This window comes from Anas platyrhynchos, chromosome 4 (assembly GCF_047663525.1).
Source record: "Anas platyrhynchos isolate ZD024472 breed Pekin duck chromosome 4, IASCAAS_PekinDuck_T2T, whole genome shotgun sequence".
Taxonomy (NCBI): Eukaryota; Metazoa; Chordata; class Aves; order Anseriformes; family Anatidae; genus Anas; species Anas platyrhynchos.
Genome location: NC_092590.1, coordinates 73749100 through 73767931, shown reverse-complemented (window position 1 = coordinate 73767931; position 18832 = coordinate 73749100). Strand labels below are relative to the sequence as shown.

At 43.8% G+C, this 18832-nt stretch overlaps 1 protein-coding gene and 1 non-coding gene across 3 annotated transcripts; both read right to left on the bottom strand.

Moving 5' to 3' along the window:
• Positions 1-396: 396 nt before the first annotated feature.
• PTCD3 (pentatricopeptide repeat domain 3) lies at positions 397-18790 on the bottom strand. Of its 2 annotated transcripts, none has more exons than XM_072037871.1 (24): positions 18645-18790; positions 17350-17396; positions 16342-16381; positions 15128-15173; positions 14411-14479; positions 13138-13242; positions 12579-12702; positions 11406-11524; positions 10583-10656; positions 10209-10296; positions 10031-10091; positions 9662-9744; positions 8855-8999; positions 7786-7836; positions 6822-6905; positions 6216-6244; positions 5615-5718; positions 4355-4433; positions 4173-4263; positions 3689-3774; positions 3077-3225; positions 2657-2698; positions 1425-1583; positions 397-1108 (listed from the first exon to the last, which is right to left on the bottom strand). In XM_072037871.1, exons 1-24 carry the CDS (start codon positions 18713-18715, stop codon positions 1021-1023), a joined length of 2034 nt encoding a protein of 677 aa, XP_071893972.1. In that variant the 5' UTR covers positions 18716-18790; the 3' UTR covers positions 397-1020. The 2 variants fall into 2 exon arrangements, with proteins under 2 accessions (XP_071893972.1, XP_071893973.1); XM_072037872.1 differs by lacking the exon at positions 18645-18790 and adding an exon at positions 17562-18490.
• Positions 9812-9954, bottom strand: LOC113843674 (small nucleolar RNA SNORD94). Its single transcript, XR_003497343.1, has one exon. It is a non-coding gene; the product is annotated as a small nucleolar RNA SNORD94 (small nucleolar RNA).
• Positions 18791-18832: the final 42 nt, after the last annotated feature.

The window sequence follows — 18832 nt, the reverse complement described above, 5'->3', positions numbered from 1 at the left end:
GCTATGTCCCAAGCTTGTTACTGGATTATCCCTCAAGTGCCTCCCACAGCAGTGAGCTCTGACTTGTGCTGCAGCATCGGGCACACCAAGGTCAAAGGCAGGCAGGCAGCTGTTAACTCTTCCACTGCTGGGACAGGGTTTAGCACAGTCAGGAGCTTTGCAAGTTCATAAACTATCTCAGAAAACCTTCCACGATTCCTTTGTGAGCTGAGAACGGGTGCAGCACCACTGCCATGAGGGCTGGCTAGCTGCACGGCAGAGAACAGAAGAGCAGTTGTCCATCTTTCCAGTCTCCTCCTCAGCTTTTTTGCTCTATTCCATACAAATTTCACTTGGTGGTCTCTCACAGACCAGCAGCGATGCTGTAATCAACAATTTTTGATCACAAGACAGAGCTGTATTTAGTGTCAGCCATTTATTAATGTGGCAATCTCCAATCATACAGGCTAACAAACAGCAGCTTTTTAGCCTCGACAGTCCAAAGCCTGTCCCCAGACCCCAAAAAGGATGAGGAAATTCAACACCACAGGTGATGAACACTGTGTTACTTACAGTGTTTACATACAGATTGAACATCATTTTTAAGTCATTCATGAACATTAGCATGAAAGGAATTAAATCCAGCACAGGTTGACACCACAGGAGGCCCAGGAAAAGTCTTGCTTAAGGAGCTGTGCACGCTGAACAGCTCCCAGAACACAGCACTCCTCTGTCCCTGCAGCCCCTGGCGCTGCAGGCACAGTGTGAGAGGTGTGGAAGGGATCGCTGGGTACCCCAGCCCACTGTGAAGTCCCCAAAACAGTGAAAGAGGACAACTTCTTGGCTGCTCTGCAGAGGACAACGTCCTCTTGTGAAGAGGTTACCAGTGGGAACAGCCTGGAATGCTGCAGCACTGGGGAGAAATCAGCTCTCGGCAGCTCCCAGAAGTTGTCTCTTCAGGGGTTTCACTTCGTGTGGGAGCCTCTTGACACCACAGCTGCAGCTGCTCCTTGATTTCGCACAGGGAAGGCAGGAGGGCTGCTAGTTGCTGTCACTTTCACTGTCACTGTCGCTATCGCTGTCACTATCGCTGCTGTCGCTGTCGGTCTGGATGCTCTCCAAGGCATTCCTGTAAATTTTAAACCCTTCAGTCAGCATCAGTCCCCTGTAGCAGCCTTTCGTAATCCCTTCCCCATAATAACAGAGTTGAGCAGCGGGCACAGGTAACCCCATAACGGGGGTTACATCTCCTCCCAGGTGGAATAGCATCAAAAACTGAGGGGTTATTTTTTGGGGGGTGAATCCATCAGCCAATATAAAGGCACGTCGTTCTGAAAGCCAGTTCCCTGCCACCCCAGCTGAAGAGAAGGCTCCGCACAGGAATTACCCCTCCGACACTCGCCTACTACACCCCTTTAGCGGTAGGGACAAGTACTCCGACTTACCTCTGGCTTTCAGAGAGTTCAAATTCCTTCTCCGCTCTGCTTTTAAGCCTGTGTGCTGAAGACAGCCCGAGGGACACTGCCAGCTTCACCAGCTTAATTGCCTCGTCGGGGGAATTGGTTTGTTTAGCACAGTTCAAGAACTCATCCATCACCCGGTCACTGCAAGAGAAAAGGAAAGCAACTGATTGTGGGGCCCCAACTGAATCGTGGGGCCCCACCTCAAGTGCTGGCTCTGCCCCTTCATCACCCGTGACAGTTGCTGGAATCACCTTTCTTGCCTCTCAGCAGGGAAACAAGTCTGCAGCTCGTGCTGTGGGGAGCAAGGGACATTTCAACCAGGATACCCCTTAGACCCATTTGCTAACAGCAGGGGAAGCTCCTTCCTTTCACATCCATGATCCACGGCAGCCACAAGCCACCAACTGCACCACAACTTCTCAAGGAGAATTGTTCTCCTTTCCTTATTCCCCAAACTGAGACGGGCCTCTGGGGTGGCTTGGCAGCATCAATCTTCCCTGGCCACACTGGCAAGCATCTGCAGAACCGACAAGTGCTGTCACCTGCTGCCCTCAGTACCAAACACCCCAACAGGTGCAGGAGGCCACACAGAACATGATGCATCTCCAATTTAAGATTGGATGTCTTAGACTGAACATCTAAGGTGATCATTTACTTAAGCACCAAGCAGCTTTTTCTTAAAACGCATTATATTCCTTAGAAGTTGTTTGCTTCTTCAGACAGGTAATTGTTCCCCAAAACTCCTTAGAAAGAGCTAACTGTTGTAGCCTACCAGGGTGACATGTAAAATTTAGGATCTGACCTGATAAACTTGTGCTTCAGAGGTATCTGGATTTCTGAAGACCAGTGCTTGCTTAACACTGCACCGGAATTTTTGTTTTGAGCACACGGGAAATGAGATGTTCTCAGGAATGCTGCTTAAACTGACTTTCAACGCAGACTTAACCAGTGACACCCTTCTCCATGTCCCACAGCTTCATTCAGTGACATCTTAAGGATCGACCCCACAAACTTCCCTTTGCATCTTCACCTTTCCTGGGAGGCAGGAAGGTCTCAGAATGCATCAGCTGGATAAACAAACACCCAAGCCCACAGGGACAAACACACACACTTTGGCAGTAAGACACGGAGCACTACTGTTGGTTGTGATAGAAATGCAAGATCCCAAGCAGGGGGGGACTTGGCACATGAAGTCAGAACCTAGGTACACTCACGTGGGAATCCTGTTGGCTTGCTGGAAACGCTCGATCACCTTCCTGATCAGAAGAACAAAAACAATATAAGAAACAAAATGCACACAGAGGAAGAAAACAGGTATTAAATCTCTTAGAGAAACCCTTGCTGAAACCCAGGCAAGCTCTGTGTTTCCTGAAGAGCCATTCCCCCAGGTTTGGAACAGCTCCCATGCCATATTCTCACAGATGCAACGTACGCCAGCTAACATCACTGAACGTGTGAAATACTGCATGAAACATCAGAAGCGTGACTGGTGACAAGTTTAAAATCTTTAGAAAGGTACTTGTCACTTCTTTGTTTCAAAGAAACCAGCACAAAGAAAGCATGTTAAACAACAGAACATCAGTCACTGAGCTTTGGTTTCTGTGGTTAAGCCTTGACGACAGCCACACACGTACCAGGCATCCTGCGTCCTCCCAACCCTGGAGAACAACACGGCAACGTGGCCCAGCGCACTGCCCGTCCATGCCAACGGGGCCTGCTCCCTCCAGGATTGCTCGTGGACATTTTTGATGTCTTCAGCACACTTGGCAAACGCCAGCTGAGTCTGTGAAAAGATCGTGATGTTAATTCCAACAGCTCTTGAATCAGCGTATCCTCTTCAGTGCCATTCTCCAACACCCTCTGCGTACACTACAGGTCTGTCCCGATGTGATTTCATGCTCTGAATTAACAGCAGTTAATCCTGGCAGAAACCAGAACAAACAAAGAAACCCTCTTATGTCAGGACAATTGGCTCAGCAGCCCTCACTGCTGGGCTGGGTTCCTCTTCCAGACCCTGGTATGGAAGCGATCCTCTTCTACGTCAGTTTGAGGTTTCTCTACAAGTTGAGCACAACCTGGAGAGCTTAGCAGACCTGCACAAGCTCACACAGATGTAAGAACTTGTACCAGCATATGCACAGGAATGGGATTTCTAAGGTCCAGGGACAGTAACACAGCTCAAATACAGCCTGTGTCATATACAGAAACAGGGACACGCCTCTGCGCTTTTCACTGGGCTCCCCTACCTCTTCAGGATGCGTATCTCTGCTCATCAAAGACAAAATCTCTTCCAACAGGTCTTGTCTCCTATTAAACCCGAGCAATTTCATATCTGTTTAGATAGAGACAACAGTTAGTAGAATGTTTTCTGTGTGCTAGAGCCTGAATCTGTATTTGTTTCCCCTGTTTAAGGTGCAAAGAATTTAAATGGAATTAAACCTGGACTGTTGGTTAAGATGCTATCTGATGAGCATTCAGTTTTCCAAGACACTGACATTTAACTAGCACCAGCATTTATGGCATAACGGCACAGCCAAGGTTTCTGCAACAGGCAGAGCTGATAGCAGACTTTCTCTAATGAAGTAACCTCACCACTGTACTCAGCAACAATGTCCCTCACAACAAAGCATCTCAATGTGGCTATTTTGAGCACTAGGAAGCTCTCCCCCTGCTCACTCCTCCAGTCTCCACCAGAGGAGCTGGCTATGCGACCACGTGGCTATCACTGACCTTCCCAGACTGATGGAATTGCTTCCAAGTGATTGGCTGCATCCAGCGCTTGAAGGAGGTCCACGATATTTTTAGGACTTGGATAGAAGAGCTGAGGAAGGAAGAATCACTTCAATGAACTGTAACCGTGCCCTTTCTTCATTCTAAAGCTTGAAAGCTTGCTAACAATAAGATACACTTACCGAAGGGGGCATTTCTCTGTACCATTTCAACACAACATCAATTTGTTCCATCATACACAACAGTGAAAAGAATTTTGACCTATGGGAAGGAAAAAATGCTGGTTCAGTACCAATTAGATCATCTGGACCAGAGAAGGGCCAGCAAACGATGGTGCTCTGATCATAATTGTGTTGCACATCATGGAAGTTTCACTGTACGACTGCAGAACTACAATTAAAACAAGCAGTAGCATTTTTTGGGGGAGAACTTTGCAGTGACATTAGGTAATTGTCAGAATTAGAAGTGGTCCACTGCATTTTAAAGTCCCTAAACAATGCACCTTTTCTGCCTGATGCCAAGTTTGAGGTACCTGAACCCCTCTTGAATACATTTCAGGTAAGAAACCACTTGAGATTAATTTCCATTATTTTTTCTTGACTTACTTACAGACTAAACAAGGCCAGATTGTAAGAATCACCTCTGAAACTGCATCTTATTTTGATGGTAATTATTTTCATGAACTTACTGGAGCATCTCTAGTTGCAATGTCTTAGTAGGCTTTTCTTCAAATCAGCCTGATCCAAGTGCTTAATTACATTCAGTGACTACAGCAGTTGATGACATTGGTCAAGATGGTTCAGATGCCTTGATTACACAGGCAAATAGTAAAATTACTTGAGAGTTTGGTGCCTAGATACACCTGGAGCACTGCAACGTCTCTCTAAAGCTGCAAGCAGAGAGCTAGTCCTGCTGTGCGTGCTGGTTTGGTGCATCCACCACAGCCACCTCCTGAACTGCCATGCTAAGTGGCCAACAGGGCTGCAGAAAATTCAGCTGGTTAGTGGAGTTGTGGCAGGGGGATTAAGCTAAGCCAGGCAGTGAAGGGTCTGGGTTACGGAACTTCTGTTCCTTCCCTGGCCTCTTGGCTGGATAACAGTTTTCCTATAACACAAGGGACCACTGAAGAGGCATGACAAACAGTTTGATGATCATCTACTATCTGTTTTACACATCTAGCCTTCTGACATTTACGAGCTCATGAATTCATCTGACTTCTCACACTCCAAGACACTTTTGGTTTGAAAAAGGCAACAAACCAGAAATACATCCTAAGCTATCACTGTTCTTAAGAGGTACTTCGTCACCTAATTGCCGAAGTGCACATATAATTGCTAGATGATATTCAACAAAGAAGCATTCTGCACAAGCTCTGAATTCTAGTTTACATTCAAATCGATAACAATACACAAGACACCAAATAAAAGCTGCATTTCACTCACCAATAGGAATTTAACTGAGACATGTCCAAGAATTTCCAGTTATCTCCCTTCTCCATTGCCTTATTTAACCGATAAGCAAGCTTGATATCCTTAAGGTCGCAGCACTGCAATAAACCAGTCAGATTTTAAAGATACCAAGTGTAACACAATACGTTCTTCTGAGAATTACTGGCAAAAAAGCAATTTTGTGCACTGACTGCCTAGGCACTGTGTTTAGGTGAGACAAACAGGCAATTCCCTCAGTGGGCAAAAGCCAGAGCTGCTTTCTAACCTAAACTGAAACTGCAGAGGCTGTCTGACAGCTGCAGGGTTGCTAGGAGCAGGAGGCAGGGCACAGAAGACAAGAGCTGTGTAGCTGTCTCGATCAAGAGACGCACACATCAGGCAGACAAGTTCCCATCTTTGAAAGTATCAAGCAAAAAAAATGAGAAATCCCACAACATAGAATTATGGAGAAAAGTTACAGGAGGTGACAAACACAGGTGAAAAAGGGAAAGATGCTGAGTGCTAAATCTTATGAGACAGCCTGGAAATCTCACAGGCAATTCTGAAACAGCTGGAGGGCTCAAAGGAATTGTGACCGCAGGGAAGAGGTACTTACCACTTGCATAGCAGTGGCAAAAAAATTGGCTGAAATGGGAAAAATGAACTGTTAGTTTCCTGCTTTTGAAGAGACATACAGTAGCTCATTAACCCAGCCTCCCATGGGACAGACAAGACATCTTCAATTAAAAAGCTGAATCTGTAGCTAAATTTGACAACACAGCAGGGATTCTGACTTTGTGTGGAAACTTTGCCATGGTTGCCAGCCAGTGTTCTGGGGGCAATTACACTGCTGGGCTTTTGGAACCAGATTTCAGATTTAAGCAGATGATCTGTTTGAATGTGGGCGGTTTTACAAAAGCTACATTCTCATTTGACCCAAACCAGCAATATTTGTAAGACAGGCAAGTTTAAAAATAAAAAAAAAAAGTCAGCCATTTCACCCTCCTGCTTCGTTATGCAACAGAGATAAGTGTTCAGGCAGGTCACCCACCTCTTTAGTACACCCCCGAGCTGCCCCAAAATATACAAATGTATCAGAAGGGGTTGGTAAAAGCAAGCCACACACATTCTTTCCAGCTGGCTAGAACTACTTGGAATTCACTAGCTGACTCTTCAGAGATGTTTAAGCAATGTAGCTTGTCAGATATATTGAAGTTCGTACCATCATCAGGGTCCTGGGCAGTGAAACTCCTCTTTTCAACATCCTCCAGCACCTCAGATATGATGATGGATGGGCCAAGATCAACTGCAGGACAAAGAGACGAGCAATATGACAGTTGTGCTATGTGCTCCATTAGTAAAGAGTTTGCAAAGATACTATGGAAATGGAAACTAGCACCACAATTACAAAACAAATGTCGAGAATCTCCTGTCTGTGCCCCTATTTGTGGTGTTCCACATGAGCTGTAGTATTATTTGCACTACAAGTTGCCCTAGTATCACCATATTTTCACAGAAAGTCAGGGCAGGTTCAGGCAGAGATGAGTACTTTCTAGCAAGGAGTCCAACAGACCAGGAAGTTTGTTTGAAGGCAGCTCTGGGAAAAGCAATACATTCCAAAAACAAACAACAAAAAAGATTCCAGAGCAACTCCTGCACACATGTTATAACCCAAGGACTGCAGTAATGACTACCGTGTCTGTTCTCTTCCCATGCCAAAGGATTTGTGGCTAAAGGATCTCCAACAGCTGGGCTCCCGCCTTCTACCACAACTATTTCAAGACAGCTCCAAAGCACAGAACTGTTGCAGAAAAACAGAATCCTTGTGTGCTTTCTTCCCTGTGAGTAAACAGTCTATAAAATCACATTACACTCAGACCCAGCCTCCACAGAGACTGAGTAGCATTTGCTCTTTAGCTATACCAATTTGAAGCTACAAATGGAAAGGGGTTTTCTTTCCAGTTTTGCCAGTTCTCAAAGCACGAGGACTTTGAGACTCAAAGTTAAGATACTCTCTAACTTTTTCTTCACTCAAGTAGAATCAGACAGAACAGTTAACACTAGGATTACACACATAAGACGTATTTTATGTCCTAAATCAACAGCTTTCATCCATGACACTTGGAAAGCGTTTAAAGCAGGTGTTAGACAGGACATACTCACAGACAAGTTGATACTGCACCTACCAGATCTATAAAAAATAAAGAGAAGATGTTCATACGTTGCAAGGCTAGGCTCTGAAAAGAAAAAAAAAAAACATTGAGGTTACTTTGGTATTCTTGGCTGAGCTTTATGCCCAAGCTAACTCAGTCTCCACGCCTTCTAGTCAGGCAGCATGCAGAATTTGCTCTATCATCGCTCTCCCTTTCCACCCTAACGCTGGACCAGCCCTCAACCACACATTACAATTCTGAAAAACGTTATCTGAGGGTGGACCATCAGCTGGAGCATCACGTTGCTGCAGGACAAGCAGCCAAGCTTCCTGCTCTAAATTAACAGCAGCAATATTCCATACCTAGTTTTCCATTCTGCTCATTAGCATCTCCCTACTGTATCAGCAGGCATGTTACAAGTCAAGGTGCACTCTACAATGTCACATCAGCTGTGTGAATATTCCCTGCTTTTTAATAAGTGGATGGCATCACCAGAACATCTACATCAAGAGCTTTTCTTCTGTACTGTGTAGATACACAAACCTCAAATGGCTTGGGTGGCTCATTAGATGGATTCCTTGATTGATAGGAAATTAACAAACTCAGCTGACTGCTGTGAGTGTATTTGTATTATTTACTATTTCTACCATAATACTGCAGTAAGGATAGTCGAGAAATAGTGCATGGGCTAGGACCTACTTCCCACTGCATAAACACACCTGTCCTCAAGCAGCTTGATGTAACTAGAGCTAGCGATGTAATGACAAACATGCTCCTCAACTAAGGGACTGTAACACCAAAATGCTTTGTTACTTGTCCCGAAGGGCTAAATGCAGCCACGACCTTGTAACTAGCAATCAGTAGAGAACAGAGACTCTGAAAACAACAATTCAATTTAAAATCTGCAGGCCACAACTAAAAATTACACCTTTTTCTGTCTCAGTTCTCTCGCAAAAGGAAAAAAAAAAACAGCAAAATCAAGAACACAGAAATACTTTTTCCCCCTGGCCTTGAACTTTTTCCCTACAGCTGGAAATGCTGTGTTGCTTGTTGCTGAGCTCTTAAGCTAGCTATTCTGGAGGTGGTGTTCTGGTTCTCTTACCAATTTTGAGTGCTTCCATCTCCTTTAGTACTGATATAGCCACACTTCTGCCTATGCCACCACACCGCCTCAGAGTCTTCAGCACAGCATTAAACGTTATCAAGTTTGGCTGCACTTCCTGTTGCACCATGTGATTCAAGAAGACCTTCAAAGACAACAAAACACACACAAATCCTCAGGGTTTCATACATGACGGATCACAGTTCCACTTTCAAGCGGATACAGGTGCATTTCACCAACCTAATCCTTCTCACATCCTGCAAGTGAACAACACTGCCTCAACTATTGTTTATTAAGGAAGTACGATCTAATCTTTAATTAATTTCAAGGAGAAACAAGACTACAAAGTTGCATCACATTTGATCTTGGAGGTTGATGTCCAGAATATCAAGGAAATTGTTAAGTTTCCTTACTAACCTTCCTTACCACTGTTATGTCAATAGAACTGGAACCTCTAATGTTACCCCTCAAAATTCCATTTCCATCACAACACTATGAATTGCAATTCAGAGAGGAGTTTTTAATTATCTCCCATCATAATTTCCCAATTACTTTCTGGCTGGGCAGCTCTCGGATCAGTAAGTTCTCAGAAGGCAAACTGTTCTGCAAGGACAAGGTTGGGTTTTGTACATTTTTCACTCCTTCGCAGTTAGTTTGCGTTCTTAAACTAGCAAAATTCCTTCACAGCAGGTATTAGTACCTTACAAAACCCATGCTAAAAAATGAGCTTTGTAACAACTGCAAACTTGTACCAATAATGCAGAGCCAGCCCCCACACTTCTACTTCTTCCCCTTCTACCTCCTTACCTTGACTAATTCCCATCTTTCTGGGGACCTGTCCTTCAGAAACGGGACTGCTGCAATCAGGGCATTGAATGTGTGCACATCGGCTGAAAAACATTAAGATAATTCACTTTAACTGACAACTGTCGTCTAAAGAGAGCAGTTTGTTACAACATGGCTCAGTTTCTGGCGAAGTTCTCATGCAAATCTGTTTCCAGTGAGCCGGCCACATGCCAGCTGCACTGAAATAAAGAGTTTGCATTCAGCTCCCATGATCTAGCTGAGGTCCGTACCCCTGCGCCAATCATCATTGCCATGAAAGAAATATTCACATACCCAACAACTCATTTCTGCTACTCAGAAGACCATAAACCAGAAGAAGCAGGCTCTTACCCTTGTGCCTTTCATTCAGCAACTCTGTGTACATGTCATAAGCTTTAGCAGAAGCCCCATGCTGGAAAATGAACAAAGAAAAATAAATTATCAAACAATGAACAAAGAAAACGAACCATCTCTGTGTGAGATTTCAGCAAGTTAAAAAATACCTCTCAGCACTGAAAGGTGACTTTACCTTGGCCATCCCACGGATCATAGTGCAATAGGAGTGTGCATTCCTCTCTGGCATTATCTTAAATATCCTTTCAGCATCGTTGTTCTCCCTAGAATCAACAAACAAGCTGGATGTTAACTCAATTACAGATACCTTTATGAAAACAATTTGAAATACAAAACAAAATTATGGGCTGTACCTCTAGGGGCTGACATTCAAATAGATTAGTCCTCATCCATTGAGCTATTCTACAATCACTTACTAGACCTCCACCAGCACTTTCAAAGGAGCTGTATTTAACAAGTAATGCATGCAAGTATGGGCTTTAACTCAGTTTTATAACAATACAAATGCACAGTCCACTGAATGCAAGAATATCAGCAACATTTTTATACCTCCATCTAGAGCCAGATGAGCGTGGACCTCTTTGGAATGGTCTCTTTGGAGTTTTCTGCTCTGAAGCATTCACCTGAAGAGATTTTTTTTCAGAAATAAGTTTCTCACAATTCAAAGTTCTCAATAAACATCCAACGATATGCTTTGGTAACAAAGAAGTTCAATAGCTATTTATAAGCTAGCAAAGCTGTTGTTTTTCTAAAATGAGTTACATTAAAATGATTTGCATTATGATGTTTGGGAAACTAGTTAAATCAAGAATCCTGTTTATGTTACTAAACATACTCATGAGGCAAATTATATATAATTTGTGGAGCTTTTGGAAATATTTAGACTGTATCACATCACGTATAAAACCCTTTCTCCCTCAATCCCCCCAGGGACAGGTCGTATGTAACGCATTTCCTGCTGACCCAATGACCTGATAACTCTGAGCTCTCAACTTCATTAAAACACAGATTTTAGGGTTTGGACTCAAATAAAATGGCCATGCTCGTCTATATTAGATGTACTACAAGCTGCCATTGGAGGTAAGCTATAAAACCAAAGCTGGCAGTGGGAAAAATGTTTTTAAACAGGTCAGCAGAACTAAGCTGATGCAGGGTTCTAGCTGCGAAGTTCATCTTTAGGGAAACTACTTTTGCTAGAAGGTCAGGCACAGGATTTTTATAGCTCCTGTACTTCCAGGGAACATCGACTGCATCTGACCCACCTCACGCCATCTTCCAGTTAGGGAATCACAGTACAAAGATCTTGACGTCACCTCCACACACTCTTACAACTTATGAAATAAATAAATAGAACTCAGCATGTTTTTCATACCCCTGATTCTTCCAAATCCTCTTTCTCTTCACGTTGTTCTTCCTGAGCAGATTCTCCATCTCCATAGAAGCATAACAAATCTAGAAGGCTGTTTGTGGTCTCCAAAGATATAGGGGTACCTACAGGAAATAACGACGTACAGCAGTCAGAGGAAATAAAAAGCACACTGTTCAATGTACAGCCTTGTCAGGGCATCTTTGACCACCACTTGGTTCTCTCGATGTTTTCTAGCAAGTCTGTAAAACTGAGGTATGAAATTAAAGCTTCCTTGGAACCACTTACAGCAGAAGCCTATTTTAAGTAATCAGGCCTATCTGTTTTTCTATTAATGCCACAGGAAAGGTAGAGCTTTCCTGACCAAGTGGGAGAAGGGAGTCACGGCTAGCAGCCAAAACTGTGAATCAGCACAAGCACAAACACCGCTGCAAATGGAACATTGAGTGCTTTTCACTACTTCAAGGATACATTTCCAATGAAATAGATTTAAAGCCAACAAGAGAGTGATTTGATGCAATCTTCTTTCCATCTTTCAGTGCATATGAGAAGGTCTCACCTTCCCAGTAAGTTTTCCTCCTTCCGAGGCTGTGGCAGTTCATTTTCTAGTGTTTACTCCCCTTTTGCCCACGACAGAGGTAAGATCCAGAGTAAGGAAGAACCGAGAAAGACTCATTTACTGCAGGCAGGGCACAGACGGGGCACTCAGCTGGTATGCTGAACCAGTCTACCACAGCAGTAAAGAGCTTAGTACCACCTTGTATCATCTGTCTCTTGGTCAGGAAACTCCTTGTTCTGTGTCACAAAAGTGACATCAGACAAGCCACGGATAGGGAAGGCCTAATAATTCTGGAGAAACAGTTCACCAGAGCAATGACAGTCACAAAAAAATTACTAATGTGGTTATGAAAACTGCCTCCATATGAAGCCTAGGTCTCCACACACACTCTGGATGTAGTTACACCAAGCAGCACGGAATTCTGTCATTATGCATGGGCTAAACTATGCTCCCTGACAGCCAAATTCAAGCAGACAAAATGAATGTGAACACATGAAGCAGTTACCTCTACAGTTCCAGTAGAAAGTGACTAACTTCTGTTAACCTGTGCCATCTACTAAAACACTTTTTCAACAACTTAAGTAGAGCTCCAGCTCAGAACGTGGCAGGCAGCCACACACCTGCTTGCAGGAGCTGATCGAACAGGTCCACGGAGGCTTTCACCATCCGGAGGTTGATGCGCTCTCTTAGAGCTTCCTCGTTCACTCCTTCAAGCTGAGGTGTGAGAGTCACAGGCATCAAGCACTGAAAGCACAGAGGACAAGTTAAGCACATGCTCAAACCTTCTCATTGTTGAAACACTAATCAAGTACGTTTAATTATTCACCCACTACACTGCTTTCATTATCTTTCATTGGCTAAGAGCCTTTATTAGGCTCTCCCAGCCCAACAGCAACAGTCCTTGTGGTGCTGAAGGACACACATCCTCATCTCCCGCTTTCCTACACATAAGTCAACATCTAAACAGCATTTCTTTCCTTACTTTTATCTGAAGAACCTGCATGATGTTGAATCTACTGCAGTTTCACCTTGAAAACACTGAAACCACTATTTCTTTCATAGCCGTCTACAAACCAGTTATCAAGATTATCTTTTTCCATTAGTTTCTGCCCAGTCTAACAGTTGATTTCACTACCCAACAGAACAAATATGATGGAAATGAAAAGCAAAAAAGCTTACTGGTACGTTAGGTTCTGCAAGAATCTTGTCAAAATATTGAGGAAATTGCTTAATAATGTATTTTGCAGCATTTCGCCCCGACTCCTTCGACAATGAAAGCACGCGCTGCATAGGAAGGAGAGAGAACAAGAGTTTGATAAAGAAACATGTAACTAAAAAGATCAGTGTGAGGAAAAACATTTTCTGTAACACTCAGCGTTCTGATAGGATCAAATTAAGCACACATTGTATTTTCATCTCTTCGTAAAAACATGAGGACAGGACAACATGCCACATGAATCTTCTGGTATTATGCAAAGTTTAGGATGTTTGTTCTTTAAATGAGACAGTCATTTACTGCTATGGTATTAGTCAAGGAATGAAGTTCTGTATCAGATGCATCTGAACTGTTGCATTACTACCTCAAGGTCAAGCTCATCTCTCTTTTTAGAGGTATGACATGAGGAAGTTTCTCTCTTGTTTTTATTTTCAAGAGCATCACTAGCATCACCCAATTCTCATTCGCAGCTTTTCCTGAAGTTCTACAGTCAGCTCCTCCTTCACTGCTTCTTTTAGAACTTCGGGCATTTGAAAGCCTCCTTCACCTTCCTCTGGTCTCACTGCATGGCCGGCATGCCAAAGAACTGCTGAAGTCCTCTCCTAGTCCTATCACTGCATTGCCAAAATGTATCTTAGTACCACACACAGTATTCTTCTTGCCCTTATTTTCAGTTCTGCTTTCTCCTGCCTCAGCTTTGCACTTTTTAATCTTATGCAAAGGCAACATCACAGACAGACTCCTTTCCTTCTTCTTTTTATTATTGTCTCATTACTATTTCCATAAACCTATGTTACCAAATAGCTGTTCTGTGAATACAATTCCTGGCAGTTGGGCACAACAACTAATTAAATGTATGCAGTAACAGGCACACCAGTAACCATCCGTGTTTTAATTCAGATATAATTCAAATTGAGATTTTGTGGTTTAGTTCAACACTTGCAATACCACTTATTCAGGAATATTAACAGAGCTGTGGCAGACAGAAGGTTCCTACACTGCAGGGAAAAAAAAAAAAAAGGTAACTTTGTGTATGCAGGTTGGCTTTGTCTAGAAAAATGTTACAGTCGCTGTGTGTTCAGACATACACAGAGGGGAAACGAGAACAGGAATTCCGAAGAGAATTCTGATCTTTCATTTTCTTTTGTAATTAAAACAAGGCTTCAAATAGGTAACATTCTCATAGCCTGGGCAAAGGAGGGAGAAACTTTAAAGGATTTCAAAGGAAATACTCACAGCATTAGCTGAATTTCTTGGCATCAGGTAAGGGTCATCCTGGAACATATAATGAGCAGCAGTAGGATCCTGTAGAAAGGAGAACCCAGGACTGAAACGCTTTCAGTTATGAACGCAGGCATGCTGTAATTATCACACCCCTTCAAGGGACAGCAGGCACGATGAACAGCCCCATCCTAACCAACACGATCTGCATTTTACAAGAACTCCACTTGCAAGCAAGCAGGACCCCCAGCTTTAATTGCCTCAGGAGATCTGAGGGACTTACAGGATCAGATTCAATTTCCAGAGTTCCAGACAGTGTTAAAGAAAAGCATCACAGCATTAATTGCTGCCCAGCAGGAATAGACACTGATTGCTCTTTGGAAGGCTGACGTTCTAGACTGAGATGGGCAAGAGGCAGACGGGACTGGAAAGCTAGACTGGTAAAAGAACTTGCTTCTGGTTTTAGCAGAAGTCTTGTCAAAATATTAAAGCTTTTCCTGTGATATTTTTAACTACAGTTAAAGAAGTTCCAGCTCTCTTTGCACTACAAAGAAACTTTAAGGACACAGCAAAAAGTGCTGAGCAAAAGAGAAGACCCTATAAAACACAAATGCAAAAATCCTGTCTTTAATTTCTGGACAAGGCAGAAGTAAAAGCCTCCAGAGTGACAGGCCAGCATGTGAGAGGATGAACAACCCAACCTGCATCCGCGATCATAACAAAACTACTTACCCTATTCACAGTAGAAGCCAATGTTTGGAGGACAGCTAGTTTATCCCTAAATGTAAAAGAAGCTTTGATTAATGCTGGGTTGCAGATTTTTAGTTCTATGTATTACAAAATAAGTACAGGATTATCACAGCCTGTAAGGATCTTCAGTTCTAGAATAGTGGGTTTGCTTCACTTAGAAAACAGCACTTTTCTCAAGAGACACAAGATTTAAATGCAAAACCAGACACACTCCTGGAACTACAGGGAAAAAATAGACTTTAGGAAAACCAGAAGAATTTGTGTATTTCCTGCTACCACCAGTTACCTCAATATCTATTCTGAAAGAGAGAACACAGGGAAGGGACAGAGAAAAAATTCCCTGGAAAGCTCCTCTTAGAGCCCCTTAGGGCTATCCCGGCTCTGAGGGACGGGAAACACGAGGTCCTCTCTCTAAGAAGAATCTTGTGAGGAAAACAAAAGCAACAAAAGAACCTACACTGCTTGCAACTCCCCTGTCTGTGGATCCTTAAGACTTCAGTTGTGTTTCAAGCTGACAAGTGTTTAGGTGAAGGTGGTCTTATTTGGGGTTTGAGTACAGACACCATTTAGCTATTACTTTATTTTTTGTGGTACAGTCATGCAATTTCAGCTGAACTGCTTTAGAGTACTAGGAGAATCACAACAAAATAGATTTTGTTCAGCTGTATTATTTCTGAACAGGATTTCATTCAGCAGGCTACCGATGGCCATGTTTATTTCACTGAAAGAAACATTCCTACATGCAGGCAGCCAAATTAAATTGATTTTGCAGATTTCTAGCAAACGCAATCTTTTGTAAAGTAACTGAATTATGCTTACAATTCTTATAATTTTTTTTGAAAGAGAGGGCAGAAACAGGTTGTGCATGCTCTGCATTAAGGGGAAGAGCCAAGAATATTCCCAGAGCTTCCAGTCAGCAGCAACCACTCCTCCAGGAGCATTAAATCTAAGATTACAGCAACCTTACTTTTCCTCTTCATCTTTGTGGTACACATTCAAGTGAAGTACTAATCATAACCAAGATAAACAGCATGTTTTCTCCTAGAGGAAAAAACAAATCTCTTGTAGTAGGCAGCAATGCAAGACTGGTTTTGGTACAGCCACGTTCCAGTCTCATTCACAGACAGGTTATGTTCAGCTGTCTAGCAATAATTTTTTTTTTCAGGCCAAGAAATATTCCAACAGTAAACACTCACCAGGTTTTCCTTCGTGGAATCACAATTTCTTCTTGAGTATCTATGAGAAACAATATTAAAAAGTTATTATTAAAAGCTAACAGGTGTCCAGAGAAAACCCTAACCTGATCAAAGTTGATGATTTGAGCTAATACTGCTGAAAAGATTTCAGGAAAGTCTTCAATGCCAGAGTCTGGCATAGGCCACAATTTATTATTGTGGTGGTAACAGAAAAGGCTGGCAGGGAGATCAACAGTCCTGCAGAGACAGGATCAGTTTTTTTTCCCTACCTCGAAGAGATCTATCCACTTACACATCCACATTTCCTCAACCATCCTTTCTCCTGTACCTTACAGCTTGAGCTCCAACCTTCCCAATCCTTTGCTTTCCTGCTCTCAGTCCCCGACTTTGACGTCTGCTGCCTCTGCCCATTTGTCTTCCCCAATTCAGCTCGCCTGAGTACTGCAGCAAAGCACCCTCTCCACTTCCAGCTCCTGCAGCCTGACACCAACTGATGGCACAAAGAGCTGAACAAAGTTCCCAGCGAAGATAAAAAGACAGTGCCAAAAGAATCTAGAGGTAGTGAGCAAAGCCCTATAGCAAACTCATTCACAAAGGAAGATGCAGGAAGTCCTGATTACAACCTCCAGAAGCACTGCAGAGGTGCTCCTCTCCCACAGCCTGTAGCAGCAATATGGTACAGAATGTGGAGAAGAAAACTCTGAGGATTAAGGTGAAAATCTCCTTGCTATTGGATGTTGTCACTATCAATTTTATTCTGTTTCAAGGAGCAGCTGGACAGCTGATGGAAGTGAACAATTCAGTTCATGCTCTCTGATCAGAGCTGGCTGGTGGTAAGGGTAATCAAACAAATTAAGCCAGGAAACCTCTTCACAATGAAGATGAGGGGAAAGAGAAAGTAATAAAGGGAAAGAGGGTGCTTAGTGTCTTCTTTATCTCATGACAGAGTATATGGTGTGAAAATTAAAAAAAAAAGGGAAGAAACAAGTAATTGAAGTACAACCATACCTTCTATGTTTTCCGCAGCCTTCTGAGCTGTACTGCTGGAAGAGCACCTATAAACCAAACAGTTTTCAGTGTATAGCAGTCACGCTAATATAACAAAAACAGATTAATGAGATTCTGGACTACGAGTCAAAGTTAATTAAAACGTTAATGAGGAAAATATAACTGGAAATGTTGTATTGTTAGTAACCCCAAACGACTGTTATAAAACTCACATTTGATGTTTCTCTTGTGGCACTAATTTCTGGAGACAAGAGGATATGCAAATAAAATTGCATTGGATAAATTTTATGATTGTTTTGGGGGGGTATCATGGCTTTAAAGTAGTTTTCTCAAATTATTGCATCTTAGAAAGGAAATCCTGCATGGAAATTAGAAAAGCCAGTCTATGTTTTAGAGGTGGGACCTTGCTGAAAGCAGGACCTTTCCTTAAGCACTCTAGACAAGCACGGTGCTTTTATATGCTTTTATACGAGTGGAATACCATGAGATGGGAGGTAGTGAAAGCAGACCTGTTTACTTCCAGCTGCGCAGCCCCGGCAGGGCTGCAGAGCTAATTTTATACCCAGGGCTGCAGAAGACATATTTGTATTAACTTGTTCTTTATGTGCTTGCACGTGGGTCAGAGTTTGACATAATGCCTTCTTACATCTGTTCAGGCTTTACTGCTTTTAACGTAAAAAAAGCCTTACATTAAGGTACTTTTTCCACCCCTCATGGAACATTCCAACACTAAAGCCTTATTGAAACTCTGACAGGGAAACGGCCTTTAATGCTGACCTTGACCCTAAAGGGGACACTGTTAGGGTGTTTTTGTGCTTTGAAGCGCCATGAACAGCTGGAACTGCCCCTTAGCCCCTTATCAATCCACACGTTGATATGACCGTTTATGGCTCCCCCATCTCAAAATTTGGCCCCCAAACAGGTGGTATAGTTGGCTCAAGACCCCTTCCCACTGGAGCTGCCCCTTTTCCAGCACTAAGAACCACTTTACCACCTCAACCCCCCTCAGGAAACGAAAAAGATCCTCGAAACCCCCCAAACCTGTCAGACTCCCCTCACAGAACCCCCCCCCTCCCCCCCCAAAGCCCCCTCAGGGGCATCCCCGAGGCCGCGCATGCGCAGAGCCCAGCGGCGCGGACCCACCCCCAGGGCGCATGCGCGGCGTTTCCCGCCTCACTCCCCCCCCCCCCTCCCTCCGTCCCCTCAGGGGCTTCTTCCTCACGGCCCCACTACCCCCAGCCCCTTTCCCCCCACCCCGCCGAGGGCTCGCCCTTTACCGGCCGCCCAGCCCTTACCGGTAGCCCCTCCGCCTGCCCAGCGCCACCGCCTGCCGCCAGGAGCCCGCCGCCAGCCGCCCGGCCGCCATGCCGGCCCCCTCAGCGCGCAGCGCCTCCTGGGCGGCGGGGCCGTACCACTGCCGAGGCGGGGAGGGGACGCCAGCCCTGCCCCCGCCGCCTCCCCTCAGCCGTGGTACGTCCCGGCA

Excerpts from the sequence above, each read along its gene's own strand:
- PTCD3 (XM_072037871.1), bottom strand. The coding sequence starts at position 18,715 with ATGGCGGCCGGGCGGCTGGCGGCGGGCTCCTGGCGGCAGGCGGTGGCG. Across the intron at positions 17,397-18,644 it reads GGCAGGCGGAGGGGCTACCG|GTGCTCTTCCAGCAGTACAG; the intron begins GTAAGGGCTGGG and ends TTTGGTTTATAG. Across the intron at positions 3,226-3,688 it reads GAGATACGCATCCTGAAGAG|ACTCAGCTGGCGTTTGCCAA; the intron begins GTAGGGGAGCCC and ends ATCTTTTCACAG.